Source organism: Microcebus murinus, chromosome 12 (genome assembly GCF_040939455.1).
Source record: "Microcebus murinus isolate Inina chromosome 12, M.murinus_Inina_mat1.0, whole genome shotgun sequence".
Lineage (NCBI taxonomy): Eukaryota > Metazoa > Chordata > Mammalia > Primates > Cheirogaleidae > Microcebus > Microcebus murinus.
Window position 1 is genome coordinate 42,643,939 of NC_134115.1, and position 23,219 is coordinate 42,667,157.

Sequence of the window (23,219 nt, forward strand, 5' to 3'; positions counted from 1 at the left end):
TTACCAGAGTTATTTTTCTAAAATAACTGTTATTTAATATCTGTGTCAAAGCTGCAGTGGACTTCTGCTTTTAAAGTAAGTCTAAATTCCTGAATTTAATTTTTATTTTTAAGACCTAGATGTTTTTCCTATATTAGGTTTTAATTAATAGAATTTGCAGTGTTTTACTTTATTGTTTAATCTCTTAATGTGAGATGCAATTACATTTTGTAAGGATTTTGTATTAACATTTTTTTAAAACTTTTTTCTTTAATGAAATGCTCCTTTTACCTACAAAATTCTCAGACCCATATATATGTGTCTGTTTATTAAGGCACATTTGTGTAAGTTTTTAAAAAAATGATTGGATCACCAAAATGGCATTAATAAGTAATAAAGCTTAAATTTTAAATTCATGAAGAAAATATAATTCAAAATCAGATTTTTCATTGTAGTTATAATATATTACTGGGAATATATAGTTAATTGCTATAAAAATGAAAATTATTCCCTATATATTTTTACTTATGTAGTTTAAAATTAATATTTGATTGTTCTAATTGCTATGACTTAGAAAAAAGCAAAAGTTTATATTTGAACCATAGAATCTATAAATATTGATAAATATATAAATATTGACAAGTAGTTTCAATGAGGTACATCTACTAACATTTAGTTTCAGAGTAGTTTAAATGCAAAGGGAGTACTAATTAGTATTGTTAAATATATATTTGAAATCTTCTGTTATTAAATTGTATGCTGTGGCATAAAAAGTGAGAAAGTTAAGAGCAAAATAATTGACTCAAGGGCTGGGCGTGGTGGTTCACGCTTATAATCCTAGCACTCTGGGAGGCCCAGGCGGGCAGATTGCTCAAGGTCAGGAGTTCTAAACTAGCCTGAGCAAGAGTGAGACCCCGTCTCTACTATAAATAGAAAGAAATTAATTGACCAACTAATATGTGTAGAAAAAATTAGCCAGGCATGGTGGCGCATGCTTGTAGTTCCAGCTACTCGGGAGGCTGACGCAGGAGGTTTGCTTGAGCCCAGAAGTTTGAGGTTGCTGTGAGCTAGGCTGACGCCATGGCACTCACTGTAGCCTGGGCAACAAAGTGAGACTCTGTCTCAAAAAAAAAAAAAAAAAAAAAAAGAATTGATTCAAAATCATCGAAGTCTACTTTCAGCTGGATTGGTTCACCATTTGTGATCGAGTATACTTACTTTCTGAAAGAAGATAGCAATGTAAACAAATAAATTGTTTCCTAAATTTATTATTTGACTTGTAAACATTGGATTTAGATAAAACAACAAAGACAAATAGGGTTTAAGAGGCCAAATTAAAAAATTTATATTGAGTTATATCTACATATCTATTTTACTTCCTTACTTTAGTGTAAGAATAAGCATTTCAATTAATCAAGAATATTTTGGATAATTAAAAATAATTTTGGTAATTATTTAGATGGATTAATTTTGAAATATTCTCCTATTAGGCTTCATTTCTTTTTTTGAATTTTTAAATTTTAATTATGGGTATATGATATTAATAGTTATATGTATTTATAGGGTACATGTGATGTTTTGATTTAGGCATACAATGTGAATTAATCAAATCCGAGTAATTGGGGTATTTATCACCTCAGGCATTTATCATTTCTTTTGTTAGGAACATTCCAGTTCCACTCTTTTAGTTATTTTAAAGTGCACCCTAACTTATTGTTGTCTATAGTTACTTTGTTGTTCTATCAAATATTGTTCATTCTAGCTAGCTATCTAACTATATTTTTCAACCCATTAACCATCCCCACTTTATCCTCCTCTCCCTATTACCTTTCCCAACCTCTGGTAACTATCATTCTACTCTATTTCTCCATGAGATCAATTGTTTTTAATATTTAGCTACCATAAAAAAATGAGAACATGCAAGATTTGTCTTTCTGTTCTTGGCTTATTTCACTTAACATAATGTTCTCCAGTTCCATCCATGTTGTTGCAAATGGCAAGATTTCATTCTTTTTTGTGACTATATAATATTCCATAGTGTATATGTACCACAATTTCTTTATTCATTCATCTGTTGATGGACACTTAGGTTGATTCCAAATTTTGGCTTTTGTGAATAGTATTGCCATAAACGTGGGAGTAAAGATATCTTTTTAATATACTGAATTCCTCTCCTTTGTATATACACCCAACAGTGGGATTGGTGGGTCGTATGGTGGTTCTATTTTTAGTTTTTTGAGGAATCTCCTTACTATTCTGTATAGTGGTTGCACTAATTTACATTCCCATCAGGAGTGTGTAAGGGTTCCCCTTTCTCAACATTCTTCCCAGCATTTGTATTTTGATAAAAGTTAGGCTCCATTTCTTGTTGATTTCATCTTTCCTAACTGAGGTTGTCTGTTGCCATCCCTATGAGGCTTGTCTCACAGAGTTCAGAACTTTTGTCTGATTTCATGGCCTTTTATGTATACCTCTGTTACTGGAAGCACTTAACTACATTGTATTGTAGTCTATCTTCTCCTAAAGACTATGAGTTCCTCAATAGCTAAGACTGTATTATTTTTTCATTATTATTGCATATATCTTGAGAACTAGCACATTGTCTGATAGATAGTAAGTGCTTAATAAATATTTATTAAATAAATATTGCCTTATTAGATCCTTATAGCAACGCTATAAAGTGGACAGTCTAGATATTCTTCTTCTTTGCTGTTTATAGATGAGAAACTTCAGGTATTTGGAGTTGTAGTAATATGCCCAAAGTTGCATAGTTTAATTTACAGAGCTAGGATTCAAACTTTAGTTTTATGGTTCTAAAGCCCATTCTCTATCTAGTATGAAGCATTTCTTCTACCCTCCTTCTTTTTTTTTTTTAATTTTAGAGCACTATTTTTTAAAATTTTTTATTTGTTATTTTGAGCTTGTAGTACAATTTTATGCATTTCTTGCTATTCTTATATTTTTAAAAAAATTTATTAGATTTAGGGAGTAGAAATGTTTTTTTTTTGTTGTTGTTGTTACATGGATGAATTGTATAATGCAGAAGTCTAGTCAGCGGACCTATCACCTGAATAGTGTGCATTGTCTCTGATAGGTAATCTTTCCTCCTGCATCCACCTCCCACCCTCCCTCTCTGAATCTCCAGTGTCCATTATGTCACTCGTATGACCATGCATATCCATTGCTTAGCTCCCACTTATAAGTGAGAACATGCAATGTTTGATTTTTTGTTTCTGAATTATTTCACTTAGGATAATGGCCTCCAGTTCTGTCCAAGTTGCTGCAAAGGACATTATTTCATCCTTTGCATGGTTGAGTAGTACTCCATGGTGTGTGTGTGTGTGTATGTATATATGTATACATACTACATTTTCTTTATCCACTCGTGAATTGATGGGTACGTAGGTTGATTACACATCTTTGCAATTGTGAATTGTATTGCCATAAATATACATGCTCAAGTGTCTTTTTAAAAAAAATGAATTCTTTTCCTTTGTGTAGATCCCCAGTAGTAGAATTGTTGGATTGAATGGTAGATCTACTTTTAGAATAACTTTTAATTATTTGAGAAAACTCCATACTATTTTCCATAGAGGTTGTACTAATTTACATTTCCACCGGCAGTTTATAAGCATTCCCTTTTCACTGCATCCTATTTTAAACTTAATTTTCTGAAGAGGTAAACCATCCACATAGTTTAAAAATTAGAACAATATTAAAAGGTTGAGAGTTCTTTCATTCCTGTCTCTCCCATCCCTCACTCAGCCCCTTGCCTGCTTATTTTTATTTTTTCCACGTATTTACCCCAAATTTAGCATACACTGATCTGGATCTGTAGCATGTACACTGATCTGGATCTTGCTATTTTCAATATGTATTAGCAATATATTGTTCTTTAATACTACCTAGAGAACTTTCCTTTTAAAAGTTGTTTTGTAGTCTTTTTACAGCTACATACCATTCTTTTGTGGGAATGCACTTTGTTTATTTGTTTATTCATTCTACTGTTGGTGGACACAGGGAATCTAGTTTTTAAATGTCTTATTATGGAGAATTTCAAGTATATGCAAAAGCAGAATAGTCAAATGAACACCCCATATACCCATCACCTAGCTTCAACACTTACATCAGGCCAATGTTGTTTATCTACTATCCCTTGTATTTCCCCACCTCCAGATTATTTTTAAGCAAATCCCAGATATCAAATCACTGCAACTGTAAATATTTCAGTCAAGAAAATATTAAATACTATTATTTGATAATTAAAACTTCACTTTTGTAAAGTAAGAAACTTCCAGGAGTAAAAAAATCTGTTCAATTTCTTACATTTATAAATATATTCATCTAATAATGTTTTTCATAAAAGAGGAAGAATCCTTCCCTTTTGTTTTAAAAAACCATTCAATTTATCATATTTTATAAAAGAAAGTGAATGGATTAGTAGGTCAAAATTAGAAATTTTGAAAATTTAAATTGAGTTGTATCTATGTATCTATTTTACTTTGATGGGACAGGTTATATCAGCCTATCCTTTTTCATAACACAGTTTACTCTTCTCTTGATTTTTCACTCTTCTTCCCTTCTGTCAAACATGTTGAGAAAGTGAATAAACCTTCTTTTGTTTATTTTCCTTTTTAAACCAAAGCAGAAAGAAAGAAGGTTTGGATGAATGATTATCTGCTGCTGATAAAGTATTCTACTCAATTTAAGATTGATGTTAGCATTTCTTAGCTTGATTTAATTACTTCTCTGTCATCTGGTAGTTACGGATTCGAGACCTTGAAGGAGCTTTGCAAGTAGAAAAGGCCAGCCAAGCAGAAGCTGTTGCTGATTTGGAAATGATCAAGAATGAATTCAAAGAAGTTGAGAGTGCATATGAGCGAGAAAAGAATAATGCACAAGAGAGCTTTGCAAAACTAAATTTGTAAGTATTTTACTATAAAATTCTCTAAATTAACATAAAGATTTTATGAAAGCTGTGTAAGTATGAATGTGTACTATGTATTTTAGATATCGCTTCCATTAATGTCAGTGGTAGATTGGGGATAAAGGACTTAATAAAACAACTATACTTGCCTGTGTAGGTAAATATGGAAATGCTCTTTTGTATTTTAAAGTATTTTAAATAGTCCCAGAAATACAGTTATACACCAGAAAGTAAGTATATTAATGTATTTTGCATTATATTTATTGATCTAATGCAATGTTTTTAAAGACCACATAAAATGGTCTATGTGGAGATGGATAATGTTGAGATTTTCTCAAACTATAGAAATAATAGTAGTAGCAGTAACACTAGTACCGTGATGCATTGTGGCTCACTACACCACATGTACCTAGCATTGCATAGTTTCATTTAATTTATCTAACACTCTATGAGGTAGATAACCTTTTTTTATCATTGTTTTACAGATGTGGAAATTGAAGCTTAGCGAGAGTAAGAATACATAGCTCATAAGTGGCAGAGTCAGAATCTGACTCTACTGATCTTAACCTTTTTCAGTTCAAAAGCCTTTCATCTTGAAAATTCTATGAAATGCTTTAATAAGTTTATAATTCTTTAATATGTACTTTAAATCAGTCAATAGTTGATATTTTAAACCATTTTCTCCCAGAGAGTGAAATTCATACTACCATTGATATGTGACATGATTATAGGTTACTATGTTAGAGTTATATATTTATTTTTAATCTTAGTTTCTATTAATTACAAGTAGATAATGATTTTCCACTTATAGTGGCAATATAAAGATTCCTTTAAAAATGCTTTCTTTTTACTATGGTACCGGTTCTTGGGGAAAAAAAAACTTTATTATAAGTAATGAGTTAAACTAAAGAAAAGTATTACTTGAATAGTAGTAATTGTGGGTATGGCAAAAACCATGAAGATTGCACTGGAAAGACTGAAATTTGAAAATATTTAATATTCTTTTTATATTGTGGATGCTTTTCTTAGTAATATCTTGTATATATGTATAGATATATGTGTATATATGTGTGTGTTTGTGTGTGTATATATATATATTTTTTGAGACAGAGTCTGGCTGTGTTGCCTTCGCTAGAGTGCAGTGGTACACTCATAGGTCACTGCAACCTCAAACTCCTGGGCTAAAGCGATCCTTCTGTCTCAGCCTCCCAAGTACCTGGGACTACAGACGTGTGCCACCATGCCCTGCTAATTTTTTTCTAATTTTAGTAGAGAGCTAGGCTTACAGGTGTGAGCAACCATGCTTGGTCAATACTTACAGTATTTTAAACCAGTAATTCTTAACTGAATTGTCTTGCTACTTCTAGTATGACTTAAATGACATTCTGTAAATGTTATTCTAAGGACTTATTCTTTATTTTCTTTCAACCATTGCTTGAATCTCTATGTTTACTATATTTGGATTTATTCCAATATTATTCAAATATTATTATGCATATAAATATACTTCAAAGGCTCTCCTACAGAATTTAGTGCAGGTTTCTTTACTGTAGCTTGGAGGTAATAATTTGGACCTCCAAGTGAAACTGTAGGAAGTCAGACTGAGGCTCCCAATAATTAAAGCTTTCTAGCAATGAGATAATAGACATCTTTGGGGAACTAGTGAGTTCTTTGCCTTGGGAAATTCAGAACAGAAGGTGAATGATTCTGTCATGGATGTTGAAGAAGAGAGTCCTACAAAGGTTGGACCAGAGAAATTTTAACATACCTGCCAACAATTAAGCTCTAAGAGTGTAACCTATGTACTTTTCCACTTGAACCTCAATGCAGATTTTTTTTCCTTAAGTTTTGTTTTCTTGTTATTTGTGTTTTGGCACTTGAAAAGTTTTACTTACATTTTGTATTCCAATAAGCGTCAACTCATAATTCTAAATATTAGTTACATATTCCAACTAAGCATTAGCTAATGAATAATCCTTAATATTTGAACCTAATGTCCCTTATCTGTTCTTTGTCTCTATATAACTGTACTATAATAATAAAAGTTAAATAATAAGAAATAACATTTAAGGAATAATTAGAACCCAGTAATCATTGAAAGTTTCTGTAATTTCCCTCTCCCATCCCATCTTCCTTTTCCTTGTATATAATATGACAGCCACTTCTATTCCAATTATCTGTGGTATAAGAAGAAATGATATGACTTGAGGGATGATTGGATGAGTTATGTCATTTTCTATACTTCTGACTGTTCTTCAGAATCTTCCTTAAAAAATATTTTAAGGCCTGGTGCAGTGGCTCACGCCTGTAATCCTAGCACTCTGGGAGGCCGAGGCGGGTGGATCGCTCAAGGTCGGGAGTTTGAGACCAGCTTGAGCAAGAGCAAGACACCGTCTCTACTATAAATAGAAAGAAATTAATTGGCCAACTAAAATATATAGAAAAAATTAGCCGGGCATGGTGGTGCATGCCTGTAGTCCCAGCTACTCAGGAGGCTGAGGCAAGAGGATCGCTTGAGCCCAGGAGATTGAGGTTGCTGTGAGCTACGCTGATGCCACGGCACTCACTCTAGCCTGGGCAACAAAGTGAGACTCTGTCACACACACACACAAAAAATTAAAATCTTTTAGAGTCACAAACTCTGAAGCATTAGTTTTTCAAAGTAGTTCTAAGTTTTGGTTAATGTATTCCTAAAGGAGAATTGATAGATTTTAGGACTTTATGGCAAATCATACCTTTAATTTGCCACTTTGAAAGTAGGGAATTTTAGGGTAAGATACTGTTTTACCTGTTGGGAAGAACTAATGTAGCAATTGGTAATAATGAGGTTATAGAGAAAGTGCTGCCTGAACCTTGCATTGGTTAAGGTTCTTAAACATCTGTTTCTTGCCAGCCACCTTCTGTTTCTTGCTAAGCAGGATCCCACTAAAAAGCAGGAGAAAAAAATTGTATATTTCAGAGTTTTAATTTTAGCTCACAGTTTCATAACAGTAGACATGCTTGCATGAAATTATTTTAGAAGAAATGTGCTCCATAATTCTGTAATCAAATTTTCTTAGCCATAAAATTTTTTTCCATCTAATGCTTATAATATGAAACTAAAGATTTTCAACAAATTTTCAATTTTGAAGTTTTAAAATATAGTCAAGTCTTCATTATCTATGGTAACTGATTGCTAGGCAATAGTAGGGAGAAAGAGATCATGATGATTTTCAAATATAGTTTAAATTTAAATGTAATGAAAAAAACACTAGTCAAAGATGTGTTAGTGAATGGACTTTATCTAAATTTATTTATTTCATTATACACAATATTTAGGAACTTAATTTTTCTAAATATATCTCACAAAAGTATAAAAATAACGGAAGTATTCTAACTTAGTAGGACTATTATTGTTTATATTCTTGGTAAAAGATAGCCTAAAGCTGACTGTTAAGTGGCCTATTATTGTTGTCAAATTCTTAGCTGAGTTTAAAAAAAAAAGAATGGGAATCCAGTAGGAAAGAAAGCATCCTAGCTACAGGCCTCCTTCTCTTTCCTTCCCTGAATCCTCCACCTTTTAAGTCCTGACTCATCTCTATAAGAATTCAGAGACAGGAGCACTTAACTTGCCTATTCCTTTCCCATTTATTCTTTTTGGTTGAGGCTGTTGGCAGAAGTGTAGATGCCAAGCTTTTATGGGCTATGCATGAGATTGCTAACAGCAAATGATATTCCCCCGTTTCATGGACCCAGTTTGGACTTTGTTTGTAAAATACTAAAAAAATGATAGATGCATTTAATTTTATATTTGCTGAGTAATAGTAATTTTAAATTAAGATCTTCATTTTATCAAATTAACACTTATACATAGTTTAAAAAGTAAAATAGTACTGTGACGCTCATGACAAACAGCAGTTTGCTGCCCCATTTCTCTCCACTATCAGTTTCTGCTTCTATTAGAAGTAGGCAACTACTTTTAATTCCTATCGCTATTTCTTTTGATATTTAACTTCATATTTCTAAATAACATGCATATTCTGCCACTTTTTCAATTTCTACTTTTAGATATTATCTATTGGCTTCTACTTACTTATCTGTATTTTATACTTCTCCAACACAACATATATGTATTCCTTCCCTCTTCCCATCTTTTTAATAGAGCTATATTTTTGGATTCAGTGTACATTATTTTTTTCTATTTTTATTTTTTTTCTAATTTATTTTTGATAAACCATCTTAAATTTTTTAACGTATACTTTATTATATTGTTTCTTGTGTGTCTTATGTAGAGAAACTTTGTTTTGTTCATTGCTGTCTCCCAATGCCAAGAATAGTGCCTGCTGCAGAAAAACTGCTTAATATTAAGATTTGCTGAATCAACAAATGAAAGAATAGTTAATAATTGTGTCATTTTAAATTGGATTAGTTTATGTGATTAGCCGATCACTTACTAAGTTATTCTTAAACTCTTTGACAGAACTGAAAATCTCTCATTATGTTACTATAGCTCAGAAATTCTATCAATTTAAATTTCTTCTAAAAGACATTCCTCCTAGACTCCTCTCTCTACTTTCTCCATTCTGGACAAATTATTATTTAGTTTCCCTGTATACAGTTATCCTAGGACTTTCCTTTAACATTATTCTTGGAATTCCCTCTATTTCTACTTTGGATCCCATGTTTGCTAATCTCATGCTTTCTTCTTTGTTTGATTTACTCCATTGTAGAATAGCTATTAATAGAATTTGCATTCTGAAAATTTTTGATCTTTACCCTTTTTTGAATAGTTCAAATAGCTGTTCATTCGGTTTCCGTGTTTGAGTAGTCTGAAGTCATTTGAATTCCTGGTCTTTTGTATTGGTCTATGTTTTCCTCTGGAAACTTAAACAGAGTAGCTATCAAGTTTGGAATCTTAGGTAAATATATAAAATGGTTTACTGATGTTACATTATGCATGAAAAAATAGTAATATATATATGTTTTCATACTTTATGGGCACTCTGTAGAGTCTTCTCTTTGTTCCTAATGTTCTGAAGTTTCATGATGATGGCCTAGTGTGGATTGGTTTTCATTAATTTTGCTGAGTACTTATTGAGCTCTTTCCATTTAAAAAAATTTTTATTTTTATTTTTCTAAGACTGGGTTTCACTCACTCTGTCATCCAGGTTGTAGTACCATCATAGCTCACCATAACCTTGAACTCCTGGGCTCAAGCGATCCTCCTGCCTCAGCCTCTCACGTAGATGGGGCTACCAGCACATGCTACCACAGCCCGCTAATTGTTTTTGTTTTTTGTAGAGATGGGATCTTGCTATGTTGCTCAGATTGTTCTTGAACTCCTGGCCTCAAACAATCCTCTCACCTTGGCATCCCAAAATGTTGGAATTACAGGTGTGAGCCACTGCACCTGGCCTCTCTTTCCATTTTAGAGACTCAAGTAATTCATTTCTGGGAAATTCTCTTGTATATTGCTATGTTGATTTCTTCCTTTCTATTTTCTTCACCTTTTTTTTCCTGGAACTTTTATTATTTATGTGTTGGGACTTCTGGATTGATTTTCTGATTTTCTTATTTTTTCTCTACTTTGATCCACTTTTATTGGTTAGTTCTACTTTCTGGGAGATTTACATAGCTGTAGAATCTAATCCTTCTATACATGTTTATTCTAAATTTAAGCTACTCTACCTTTGAATATTCTTGATCTGAAGGAGAAAATACAAAAGGGTTAGCACTAGAATTGTCTGTGTTCCACTCTAGAGAAAGTAATGTTGACTGTTCAGGGTAAGATCATGTGCCATTCAAAAATTAGCTCTTTATTTGATTATAACTTGAATGTAGTGTGAATTCATTTATTCTTAGTCATCCCATGTCTTACATTATTATAGCTTAAAAATCAGAGGAAATGGGTCTACTACATTTATCAGGAAGAGCTCAGATTAAAAATAGTGACAACACTTTAATTTGAATTAAAATTATCCATTTGGTAGATTATCTACAGTAAATTTTAAGCTAAAATACTTCTAAGCTTTCATCATATCAATACAGAATTTAAACAGTTTAATTACAAGCCTGTGCGAGATTTTTAAATTTTATTTATTTATTTTTAAGAGACAGGATTTCACTCTGTAGCCCATACTAGAGTGCAGTAGTGTACAGATACCTCACTGCAGTCTTGAACTCCTGGGTTCAAGTAATCCTCCCACCTCAGCCTCCTGAGAAGCTAGGACTACAGGCACACACCATTGCACCCAGCTATTTTTTTTTTTTTTTGGTAAAGATGGTGTCTTGCTATATTGTTTAGCTGGTCTCTAATTCCTGGCCTCAAGTAATTGATCCTCCCGCATTGGCCTCCCAAAATGCTGGGATTCTAGGTGTGAGCCATTGTGCCTGGCCCCAGCTAATTGCTTTGTTTTTTTGTGGAGAGACAGAGTTTCACTGTGTCCAGGTTGGCCTAGAACTCCTGGCCTCAAACAATCCTTCCACCTTGGCTTCCCAAAGTGCTGGGATTATGAATGTGAGCCACCGCACCTTACCCTGAGCAAGATTTAAATAGAGAGACAAATCTTTTGAAATGAAATTCTTGTAGTGTATGTGAATGATTTTTTATTATTCTTCCTTTAGGATTTTTCATGCCACCATACCAGTTCTCATTGCATGGACATAGAGAAATAAAACATTGCTCCATTTCTAACAGTTTGATAGGACAGTTTTCTTAGTCTTGAGATAGTTTCTGAGCTCACTGAACTGTGGTAGATGGATTTTGTTCATCAAAAATAATGGTAAGACCAAATTAACAATAGCTAAATCTATTTTGCTTATAACCTCAGGGATAGTACCAGATACCTGCTATCAGAGGGGAACTAGTATTCCTTTAAAGTCTTTCTTTTGAGAATATGCAATCCTTTTTATTTGAAAAAAGGAAAGATGGCCTTTAAAAAGCCTTTTGGCGACTGGGCACGCGGTGGCTCACGCCTGTAATCCTAGCACTCTGGGAGGCCGAGGCGGGCGGATTGCTTGAGGTCAGGAGTTCGAAATCAGCCTGAGCAAGAGTGAGACACCCTGTCTCTACTATAAATAGAAAGAAATTAATTGGCCAACTAATATATATAGAAAAAATTAGCTGGGCATGGTGGCGCATGCCTGTAGTCCCAGCTACTGGGGAGGCTGAGGCAGCAGGATTGCTTGAGCCCAGGAGTTTGAGGTTGCTGTGAGCTAGGCTAATGCCATGGCACTCACTGTAGCCTGGGCAACAAAGCGAGACTGTCACAAACACAAAAAAAAAGCCTTTTGGCATAAAAACATACTATATAGTACATCTGTGACTTGTGTTAAAGTTGTATAATAACAGTTGATAAAAGCATATTTGAATAACCTGCTCTGATACTTAAACTTTTCAGATTAGAAAGAGAGTATTTCTCCAAAACCAAGAAACTAAATGAAGAGATTGAGGACCAGAAGAAAGTAATTACAGACCTTTCAAAGAGACTCCAGTATAATGAAAAAAGTTGCAGTGAATTACAGGAAGAACTTGTAATGGTACGGATAAAAAAAAACCAAAACAACCCTATGGCATTTATTTTATTGAGTCATATTTGATGTGTATCAGTTTTTTTCTCTCACCATGTACTATGCCATGAGATAATAGTATGAAAGTAATTTTAGTGATACTGATATAAACTTTCAAAACTGAAATGCTGATTACATCAAAGATACACATAATAGAACCTCTATGATTTAGAATAATTGAGGAAACTAACTGAATTAGTAAACACATTGAATTATAGACTGTTTTAAAATGTATTCAGGGGTTTTCTTTTCCTTTTTTGTTAAGCGCACAAAACAATTTTACTTAGGTTGAGGGGGGATCGGGGTTTATAATTAATAGATCTGATGATTTAAAAGACTTCCTTTTGTAACTGTTTTGTACCTGATCACTCTGTCTCTATTCCCCTGTTTTCTTGCTTTCACACTATCACCAAATTTATCTTTCTAAAATATTGATCTGTTCTTGTCAACTTCTCTTTATTCAGAAACCATCAATGTCTTCCTATTGAATAATGTCCAACTTATTCAGGATGCAGCCTAAGTGAGGTACAGTTTATGTGCCTAAACTATTAATTAATATGTTCCTTTCTATTTTATTTTATTTTATTTTATTTTATTTTATTTTATTTTATTTTATTTTATTTTATTTTATTTTATTTTTGAGACAGAGTCTTGCTTTGTTGTCCAGGCTAGAGTGAGTGCCGTGGCGTCAGCCTAGCTCACAGCAACCTCAAACTCCTGGGCTCAAGCGATCCTACTGCCTCAGCCTCCCGAGTAGTTGGGACTACAGGCATGTGCCACCATGCCCGGCTAATTTTATATATATATCAGTTGGCCAATTAATTTCTTTCTATTTATAGTAGAGACGGGGTCTCGCTCTTGCTCAGGCTGGTTTTGAACTCCTGACCTTGAGCAATCCGCCCGCCTCGGCCTCCCAGAGAGCTAGGATTACAGGCGTGAGCCACCGCGCCCGGCCCTCTATTTTATTTTATTATATATATTTTTTATTTTTTTGAGATAGAGTCTCATTCTGTCACCTGGGCTAGGGTGCCATGGCATTAATCTAGCTCACAGCAACCTCAAATTCCCGGGCTCAAGAGATCCTAGTGCCTCAGCCTCCCAAGGAGCTGGGACTACAGGTGCATGCCACCAAGCCTGCCTAATTTTTTGTATTTTTGTATTTTTGGTGGAGATGAAGTCTTGCTCTTGCTGAGGCTGGTCTTGAACTCCTGACCGCACTTGGCCTCTATTTTTTCATCTCTCTTAAACTCCTAGCTTTTTGTCTTATTTCTTTCCATCTTCCTGTTTTCTTTTCCATCTCTTTTTTTCTTCCCTATTAACTTTCTATTTTAATTTTTTCTGTTTTATGCTTATTAGAACTGTTTTTCTCTATTAACCTTATGAAATTTAAAAATTATTTAATGAAAATTACTTTAGATAGTAAGTACAGTGTTTTCTTTTTATAAAAAATTATTCTATCACTTTTCCTAAATACATTTTTCTTGTTCATATTCCTTTGTTGACTTTTTTCAATAGATTAATAGCCTTTGGAGGGAAAAAGTGTTTAAAAGTTCTTCTTTGAGGATATTTTTGCCAAATTAAAATTTTTTTTTTTTTTTTTTGAGACAGAGTCTCGCTTTCTTGCCCAGGCTAGAGTGAGTGCCGTGGCGTCAGCCTCGCTCACAGCAACCTCAGACTCCTGGGCTCAAGCGATCCTCCTGCCTCAGCCTCCCGAGTAGCTGGGACTACAGGCACGAGCCACCATGCCCGGCTGATTTTTATATTATATATATTAGTTGGCCAATTAATTTCTTTCTATTTTTATGGTAGAGACGGGGTCTCGCTCAGGCTGGTTTTGAACTCCTGACCTTGAGCAATCCGCCCGCCTCGGCCTCCCAGAGTGCTAGGATTACAGGCGTGAGCCACCGCGCCCGGCCCAAATTAAAATTTTAAGCCATAAAAATGGGGTTTTTCTAGCTCTGCAAATTCAAAGTCTGGTTATTATTTGTGCTTTGATTTCATAATTGTTGCTGACTGAAGAGAAAATGACTTACGAGGAAGCTTTTACCTTTTGCTTTGGAAATTAAATTGTTTTAATGACATTCCATGACTCTACATACCCCAGTGTGTCTTTCCACAGTTATATTTCTTTTGAGCGTAGTGGTTTCAATATTTTATAAGCTATAGATGGTAAGCATAAATTGCCTACTGGTAGTTTTTCTCTCTTTGAGGTAACAGCTTGTTTTCTAGTTTAGCTCATGTACATGGCCATTATTCAAGTCTTCATCTTTATTTTCTCTGTTGCATTGGAAGAGAAAGTTAAAGCCACTTTCCTCTATAGGTTTACTAGTGAGCTCAAGATGTTATTAATAAGATACAAAGACTTTACAAAATTTTGAGACTTAAAAATAACACTTGTATAACTTTATGTAGCAGAGCCTTTCAGAACTGGGAGGGGCTTTAGAGATCATCTAGCCTAGGATACATAAAATGTTGATAAACCAGTTGGAAAGTGATAGCTGCCCTGTTTTGAGAGATATAGAACATAATTTTAGAAAACTGGATATGTTGAGTTTTTTGTGGGTATTTAACAAATATAAACCCAGCTGACGTTAATTGTACTCTATTTATTTATTTTTAATTGACATGTAATAATTGCATATTTATAGAGTACATTGTGTGATGCTTTTATATATAATGTATAGTGATCAGATCAGGGTAATTAGCATACCTGTCATCTCAAACATTTATGATTTCTTTGTGTTCTAAAGGTACTTTTCTGTTGATGAAATTCTTCCTATTCAGTGTGTAGATTTAAAAGATATAATTAATAAACGAACGGTATATAATTATCTTTAACATTTAATTTCAGCATCAGACATCTAAGAATTCAAGAAAATTAGTTTCATGTTCATATGAAGATGTGAACACAGAACACAAAATTTGACAGAATTTGACTTTAAAAAGTTTTTATTAAAATTGAGCCATTAATTTCAAAACCTATGAGTTTAATAGTGATTTAATCAACTACTAAGTAAAACTGAATTTCTAGTTTAAGCTGCTTAGTGATCATGTTTATTAATGTCCATCAGAGGCTCAGGAGATCCAGTTGGGTCTTTTAGACATTACTATAAGTAGTACCTGCTTCTTTTGAAGCAGGGGAGCTTTCATTTTCAAATTGGTATTATTAGGTCTTGCTTTGTGCTTTCTTCAATGAAATTTTCTTAAGTCTATCATTTTTTAAGATTTGTTTTTCTGCCATTCAGTAATATTTAGTTACAGCTTTAGGAGAGACCATATATTGAAAAGGGAATTCTAGTTCTCATGAGGTTTTGCTCAAAGAATGTTTTATTCGCTAAAGAACTTGTGATTGAAAATGGTCAAGTATATATATTTTTCCAATGCTTTGGGGGTTTAACAAATTATATAATAATAATGATTACTAGCATTAGATAGGATTTTGGAAAGTGCTTTGTTATGCTTTGTGGTGAAGAGAATATTTCTTGATAATATTTTTGCTTCAAATGATCTATTGGGTTTACTTTAGAAGGACATGTTTCTGATTTTGTAGGAGACATTAAAACTGTGGGCTAAGAACTATTCTATTCTGAGTTTTTACTAAAAAATTGTTGTTTCCTGTTTTTTACCTAGAAAATAGTAATATTTATATGTGAGCATTGTTTTTACTAATATAAACATCACTTTGTTTTCTCTTAGTGGTCATTAAAATTTGATACTATGAAATAGTATTCATTTAGTATATGTCTTTATATAATTAAATATTCACTATATGGGACTGGCTTTCTAAATTTATGGTATGGGCGTAAAGCATTTTAATTAAGTTTTTTGAAATTTATTTCTATATAAGTTAGTACATTTTGAAAATTCAAATCTCATTTTGACCTGGGGGGAAAAGTGGTAGTGTGTGTGTGTGTGTGTGTGTGTGTGTGTGTGTGTGTGTGTGAGAGAGAGAGAGAGAGAGAGAGAGAGAGGTATTTATATGTTAAGACCATGTTCAGATTGGAAGGTAGCATCTACTAAAAAATAAATTATTTTTAAAGCTAAACAAAAGAGGGTAACATTTCATTATGTGAGATAAGCAAGTGGGATCATAGAATACTGACATCCATGGAATAAGAATAGGCAAGCAAAGCAGTAGAGAACTAAGAGATACTAGCTATCACTTATATGATCAAGGAAAAGCTGAGATGGGATAATAATGAAAACTAACCAGACCAAATTCAGTTCAGCTCATACAAATGCACTGAGTGTGTAATGGCAACTAGGTGTAAAATATGATGAAAAGGTGAGCTGTGGGAGCAAAAGTATGGGATGTGAACTATAGAGTCTGATGCTCTCTTATTTATACTTAGATTTCTTCATAACAGCTTAACATATATTTAAATTAAAAAGTTAAAAAAAGCTTATTTGAGTTAAAAACATTCAGAAAGTATAAGCATTATGTATTACTACTTCAAAAGTTCAACCTATTTTAAAATGCTAATTTCATTAAAAAACCTTATTGACTAAATAAAGGTATTTATTTTTTGTGAATTTGGTTATTCCTACTATTTTTAACCTCATTAAAAGTGTCCCGGCTGGGCATGGTGGCTCATTCCTGTAATTCTAGCACTCTGGGAAACCAGCCTGATCGAGACCCCGCCTCTACCAAAAAATAGAAAGAAATTAATCGATCAACTAAAAATATATATACAGAAAATTAGCCGGGCATGGTGGCACATGCCTGTAGTCCCCGCTACTTGGGAGGCTGAGGCAGTAGGATTGCTTGAGCCCAGGAGATTGAGGTTGCTGTGAGCTAGGCTGAAGCCATAGCACTCACTCTAGCCTGGGCAACAAAGTGAGACTCTGTCTCAAAAAAAAAAAAAAGTGTCCATAATTACTTTTATTATTATTTTTGGCTTAAGTCAGTTTTTTCCATTGCAGATCAGCAATGCTCATGTGCCAATTTTTAGATACATTAATAAATATTTGCATATCCTTTTTATATATTTCTTCAAGGGCTTGCATTAGAAATTTTTATTTACCTGCTTTTTTATTTGTGATATTCATGCTGAATAAGCAAAAAAGTGAGGGATGAGCTTTTGTAGGCTCAAAGAAAGAAAAGGTGATTATTAAATAAACAAAAAAGAATGACATGTTAGATTAATCCAGATATCCATTCAATTTAGCAGTGTGAGAGATATAGTATACCAAGGTGAAAATAAAGGCAGTTCTTTATCATCTCATTGTTCTTTTGGCTAAAGATATTTTATAATCAACACTGGCTGGGTGCTGTGTCTCATGCCTGTAATCCTAGCACTCTGGGAGGCCAAGGCAGGATTGCTCAAGGTCAGAGTTCGAGACCAGCTTGGGCAAGAGCGAAACCCTGTCTCTACTAAAAATAGAAAGAAATTAATTGGCCAACTAAAAATATATAGGAAAAATTCATTGAGCATGGTGGCACATGCCTGTAGTCCCAGCTACTTGGGAGGCTGAGGGAGAAGGCATTGCTTGAGCCCGTGAATTTGAGGTTGCTGTGAGCAAAGCTGATGCCACGTCACTCCAGCCCAGGCGACAGAGTGAGACTCTGTCTCAAAAACTCTGTGTGTGTGTGTGTGTCAAAATAGCAGGAGATGGAAAAAGCATACTATGCACAAATATACAAAACGAACTGGAGTGGATATACTGATATCAGACAAAATAGGCTTTAGGATAAAACTGTTACTAGAGGTAAAGAGGGACATTTCATAATATCAAAAGAGTCTTTCCTCAGCAAGATCTAACAATTTTAAACATATGTATTAATGCACCTAATAACAGAGCTCCAAAATATGTGAAGCAAAACCTGATGTAATTGAAGGGAGAATTAGGCAACAATAATATTTGGAGACTTTGATACCCCACTTTCAGTAATAGGTAGAACAACTAGAAGAATACAAACAAATAAATGGGAGACTCAACAACACTGTAAACAAACTAGACAGTTTCCAGATATCTATAGAACACCACACCCATCAGCTGGAGAACACACATTCTTCTCAAGTGCACATGAAACATTGTGGATAGATAATATGCTAGATCATAAAACAAGCCTCAGTAAAGTTAATAGGATTAAAATCATGTAAAGTATCTTCTCTGACCACAATGGAATTAAATTAGAAATTAATAACAGAAGGCAACAGGTGAAAATTCATAAACGTGAAAATTAGACAACACATTCCTAAATAACCAGTGGGTCTAAAAGAAATTACCAGGAATTAGAAAATACTTTGAGATGAGTGAAAATGAAAACAAACATACCAAACTTTATAGGATGCAGCTAAAATGGTACTTCAGAGGGAAATTTATAGCTGTAGTCACCTATACTAAAAAAAAGCTGGGTGCAGTGGCATGTGCCTGTAGTTCCAGCTACTCAGGAGGCTTAGGAGGGTGGATTGCTTGAGCCCAGGAGTTCAAGGCAGTCTGGGCAACATAGCAAGATCCTGTCTCTAAAAAAAAAAAATCCTCAAATCCATAGCCTCATATTCTATTAATACCTTAAGAAACTAGAAAAAGAAGAGCAAACTAAACCCAAAACAATTGGGAGATAGGAAACAATAAAAGCTAAAGAGGAAATTAAAGAAATAGAGAATAAAAAATAGAGGAAGTCAATGAGTCAATAGAGGAAATCAACCAAAAATTGATTCTGTGAAAAGATAACTAAATTGACAATAGGCTGATCAAGAAAAAAAGGAGATTCATATTATTGAAACCATGCATGAAAGAGGGAACATAATTACTGACCATATAGAAATAAAAATATAAGAGAAAAGCGTGAACTGTATGCCAGCAAATTAGATAATTTAAATGAAATGGATTGGTTTAGAGATACAAAAACTACCAAAACTGGTTAAGAAGAAATAGAAAATCAAGTAAAGGGATTAAATTAGTAATCAAAAAACTTCCCTCAAAGAAAAGCCTAGGCCTGGATAGGTTCACTAGTAAATCGTCTTATACTAAATGTTAAAGAAGAATAACACCAATGCTTCACAAATTCATTCTTTTTTTTTTTTTTGAGACAGTCTCGCTTTGTTGCCTAGGCTAGAGTGAGTGCCATGGCGTCAGCCTAGCTCACAGCAACCTCAAACTCCTGGGCTCAAGCAATCCTGCTGCCTCAGCCTCCCAAGTAGCTGGGACTACAGGCATGTGCCACCATGCCTGGCTAATTTTTTCTATATATATTAGTTGGCCAATTAATTTCTTTCTATTTATAGTAGAGACGGGGTCTCGCTCTTGCTCAGGCTGGTTTCAAACTCCTGACCTTGAGCAATCCACCCGCCTCGACCTCCCAGAGAGCTAGGATTACAGGCGTGAGCCACCGCGCCAGCCTCACAAATTCTTTCAAAGAATGGAAGAGAAGATAACATTTCCCATCTCATTCTATGATGAAGTATCATTACCTTGATACTAAAGCCAGACAAAGACACTACAAGAAAAAAACTTCAGACCAGTATTGCTTTTGAATATAGATGTCAAAATTCTCGACATTGTACCAGCAAACTGAATCTAGTAAGATATAAAAAAGGTTTTACAAATGATCAAATGGCATTTATCTCAGGAATGTAAGACTGTTTTAAAATCTGAAAATCAAAATAACGTAATACACTTTGTTAATAAAGTAAGTGACAAAAACCAGATGATCATCTCAATAGACCCAGAAAAACATTTGATAAAATCCAATATCTTTTTATGATAAAAATGCTCAATAGACTAGGAATGGAACTTCCTCCTCAACCTAATAAAGAGTGTCTATGAAAAACCTACAGCTGATGTGACAGTTAATGATGAAAGACAGAATGTGCTAAGATCAGGAAAAAGACAAGGATGTACACTATTACCATGTTATTCCACAGTGTACTGGAGGTTCTAGCCAAGGAAATTAGGCAAGAAAAGGAAATATTAGGTCATTAAATATGAAATGTCTGATTTCAAATTGATAAGTTAGTTTATTTTATCTCAAACAGTACAATTGATCAAAGTATGTGCCTAAACTATTGACACAATTTTGCCATCTTAACAGCAACTTGCTTATGCCAGCAGTGAAGAAGCCTGGAGAGTAAGTGGCAATAAATTGTGAAAGGCGTTTTCCAAAGCTTGTTGAGAATTGAATATTTTTCCTGGCAAGAAATGGTCCAAAGCTTGGAAGAAGTGGTAGTCATAGTCAGTTGGTGCAAGGTCTGGTGAATACGGTGGATGATAGAGAGTTTCCAAGTCCAGCTGCTGTAGTTTGAGCAGTGTTGTTTTTGCAACATGTGGTCTTGCAAGAGGATTGGCCTATTTCTGTTGACCAGTCTTGGCTGCTTAATTGCAAGCATTCTCATCATTTTTGTCCAGTAGGTTGCATTAGACATCTGCTGTAATTGATTGACTAGGTTTTATGAAGCCGTAGTGAATAATACCAGTGCTGGATCACCAAACAGACACTGCTGGGTTTTTTTGATGAATATTTGGTTTTGGACTATGTTTTGATACTACATCTTTTTTTTTTTTTTTTTTTTTTTTGAGACAGAGTCTAACTTACTTGCCCAGGCTAGAGTGAATGCCGTGGCATCAGCCTAGCTCACAGCAACCTCAAACTTCTGGGCTCAAGCAAATCTCCTGCCTCAGCCTCCCAAGTAGCTGGGACTACAGGCATGCACCACCATGCCCGGCTAATTTTTTTTGTGTGTATGTGTGTGTGTATATATATATATATATATATATATATATATATATATATATACTATATATGTATATTAGTTGGCCAATTAATTTCTTTCTATTTATAGTAGAGACAGTGTCTCGCTCTTGCTCAGGCTGGTTTCAAACTCCTGTCCTCGAGCAATCCGCCCACCTTGGCCTCCCGGAGTGCTAGGATTATAGGCATGAGCCACCGCGCCCAGTTGATACTACATACATCTTTATCTAACCATTGTGCTGAACCCTTGTGATTGTCAAAAAGAATACATTTTTCATCACACATGACAACACAGTGTAGAAATGGTTCGTTTTTATGTCATGACAGCAAAGAAAGGTAAGCTTCGAGAATGATTTATCTTTTGACACTTGTTTAATTCATGCAGTTACCATCTATCCAGCTTCTTTACCTTGCTGATTTGTTTCAAGTGGTCTGATATTGTTGGAATAGTAATGTCAAACCTTGCTGCTAATTCATGTGTAGGTCGAGATGGATTTTCTTCCACTACAGCTTTCAGCTCATCATTATCCACTTTTGCCTCAGGTCATCCAGATGGTTCATTTTCAAGATAAAAATTAGAGAACGGAATTTCTCAAACCGTCAATGTACTGTTCATTCATTAGCCATATCCTTCCCAAATACTTCCTTGGTATTTCGAGCTGTCTGTGCTGCACTGGTTCCAGGATGGAACTCATATTCAAAAATAACATGAATTTTTGACTTATATATGGTTTCATGAAAATTGCTCTAAAAAAACTGAAAGATAATCACAAGCCAAAATGTGCATTTGAAAGAATGAAGATGTACCTTCACAATTAAAAAAACAAACAAACAAGAAGTGCCAAAGTGAAATGTCAGAGATATTAATATCAACTGTTAACTTTAGTATTTAAGGAAATCAGACATTCCATAATTAATAACAAGCATCTGTTTTATTTTTATTTTCTTTTTTCTTTTTTTTTTTTTTTTTGAGACAGAGTCTCGCTTTGTTGCCCAGGCTAGAGTGAGTGCCGTGGCGTCAGCCTAGCTCACAGCAACCTCAAACTCCTGGGCTCGAGTGATCCTTCTGCCTCAGCCTCCCGGGTAGCTGGGACTACAGGCATGCGCCACCATGCCCGGCTAATTTTTTTATATATATATCAGTTGGCCAATTAATTTCTTTCTATTTATAGTAGAGACGGGGTCTCGCTCTTGCTCAGGCTGGTTTTGAACTCCTGACCTTGAGCAATCCGCCCGCCTCGGCCTCCCAAGAGCTAGGATTACAGGCGTGAGCCACAGCGCCCGGCCTTTTTTTCTTTTTTTATTTCAGCATATTATGGGGGTACAAATGTTAAGGTTACATACATTGTCCTTGTCTCCCCTCCCCCTCAAGTCAGAGCTTCAAGCATGACCATCCCCCAGACGGTGTGCATCACATTCACTATGTATATACCCATCCCTTCCTCCCCCCTCCCACCTGCCCCACACCCGACAGATGTTTGTTTTTCTTTTTTTCTTAACATTTTGGTTACATTTTATATCTTTGCCTGTCACTAGCAAGGGTTAGAGGTATGCCCTTCCCCTCCACAATGTTCAACACATCCCTCAGATGTGGGATTACCCCTCCAACCCCTGAATCTCTGGTGAACACCATCAACCTTTGAGCACCATAGTGTTAATCAGTACCAATTTGATGGCGAGTATATGTGGAGCCCATTATTCTGATCTTGTGTCACCTCAATTGGGATAATGGGCTTAAGCTCAATCCAGGATAATATAAGCGGTGCTAGCTCACTGTCATTTCTTAGAATTGAGTAATATTCCATTGTGAACATATATCAAATTTTAATAATCCACTCATGAATTGACGGACACTGGGCTATTTCCATGTCCTTGCAATAGTGAATTGTGCTACCATAAACATTCAGGTGCAGATGTCTTTATAATAGAATGTCTTATGCTCTTTTGGGTAGATGCCTAATAATGTTATTGCTGAGTCGAATGGTATTTCTATTTTTAGCTCTTTGAGATATCTCCAAATTCTTTTCCACAAAGGTTGCACTAATTTGCAATCACACCAGCAGTGTAAGA

At 34.5% G+C, this 23,219-nt stretch overlaps 1 protein-coding gene across 4 annotated transcripts in view; it reads left to right on the top strand.

Annotated features, from left to right (window-relative positions):
• The window catches only part of CCDC171 (coiled-coil domain containing 171), a 319,711-nt gene that overhangs the window by 62,405 nt on the left and 234,087 nt on the right, over window positions 1-23,219 (top strand). For all 4 annotated transcript variants that reach the window (XM_076008755.1, XM_076008757.1, XM_020289349.2 and 1 more), the window contains 2 exons: window positions 4,743-4,903; window positions 12,286-12,424. In XM_076008755.1, coding sequence (XP_075864870.1) covers window positions 4,743-4,903; window positions 12,286-12,424 — 300 coding nt within the window. The remainder of the gene's footprint in view (window positions 1-4,742; window positions 4,904-12,285; window positions 12,425-23,219) is intronic.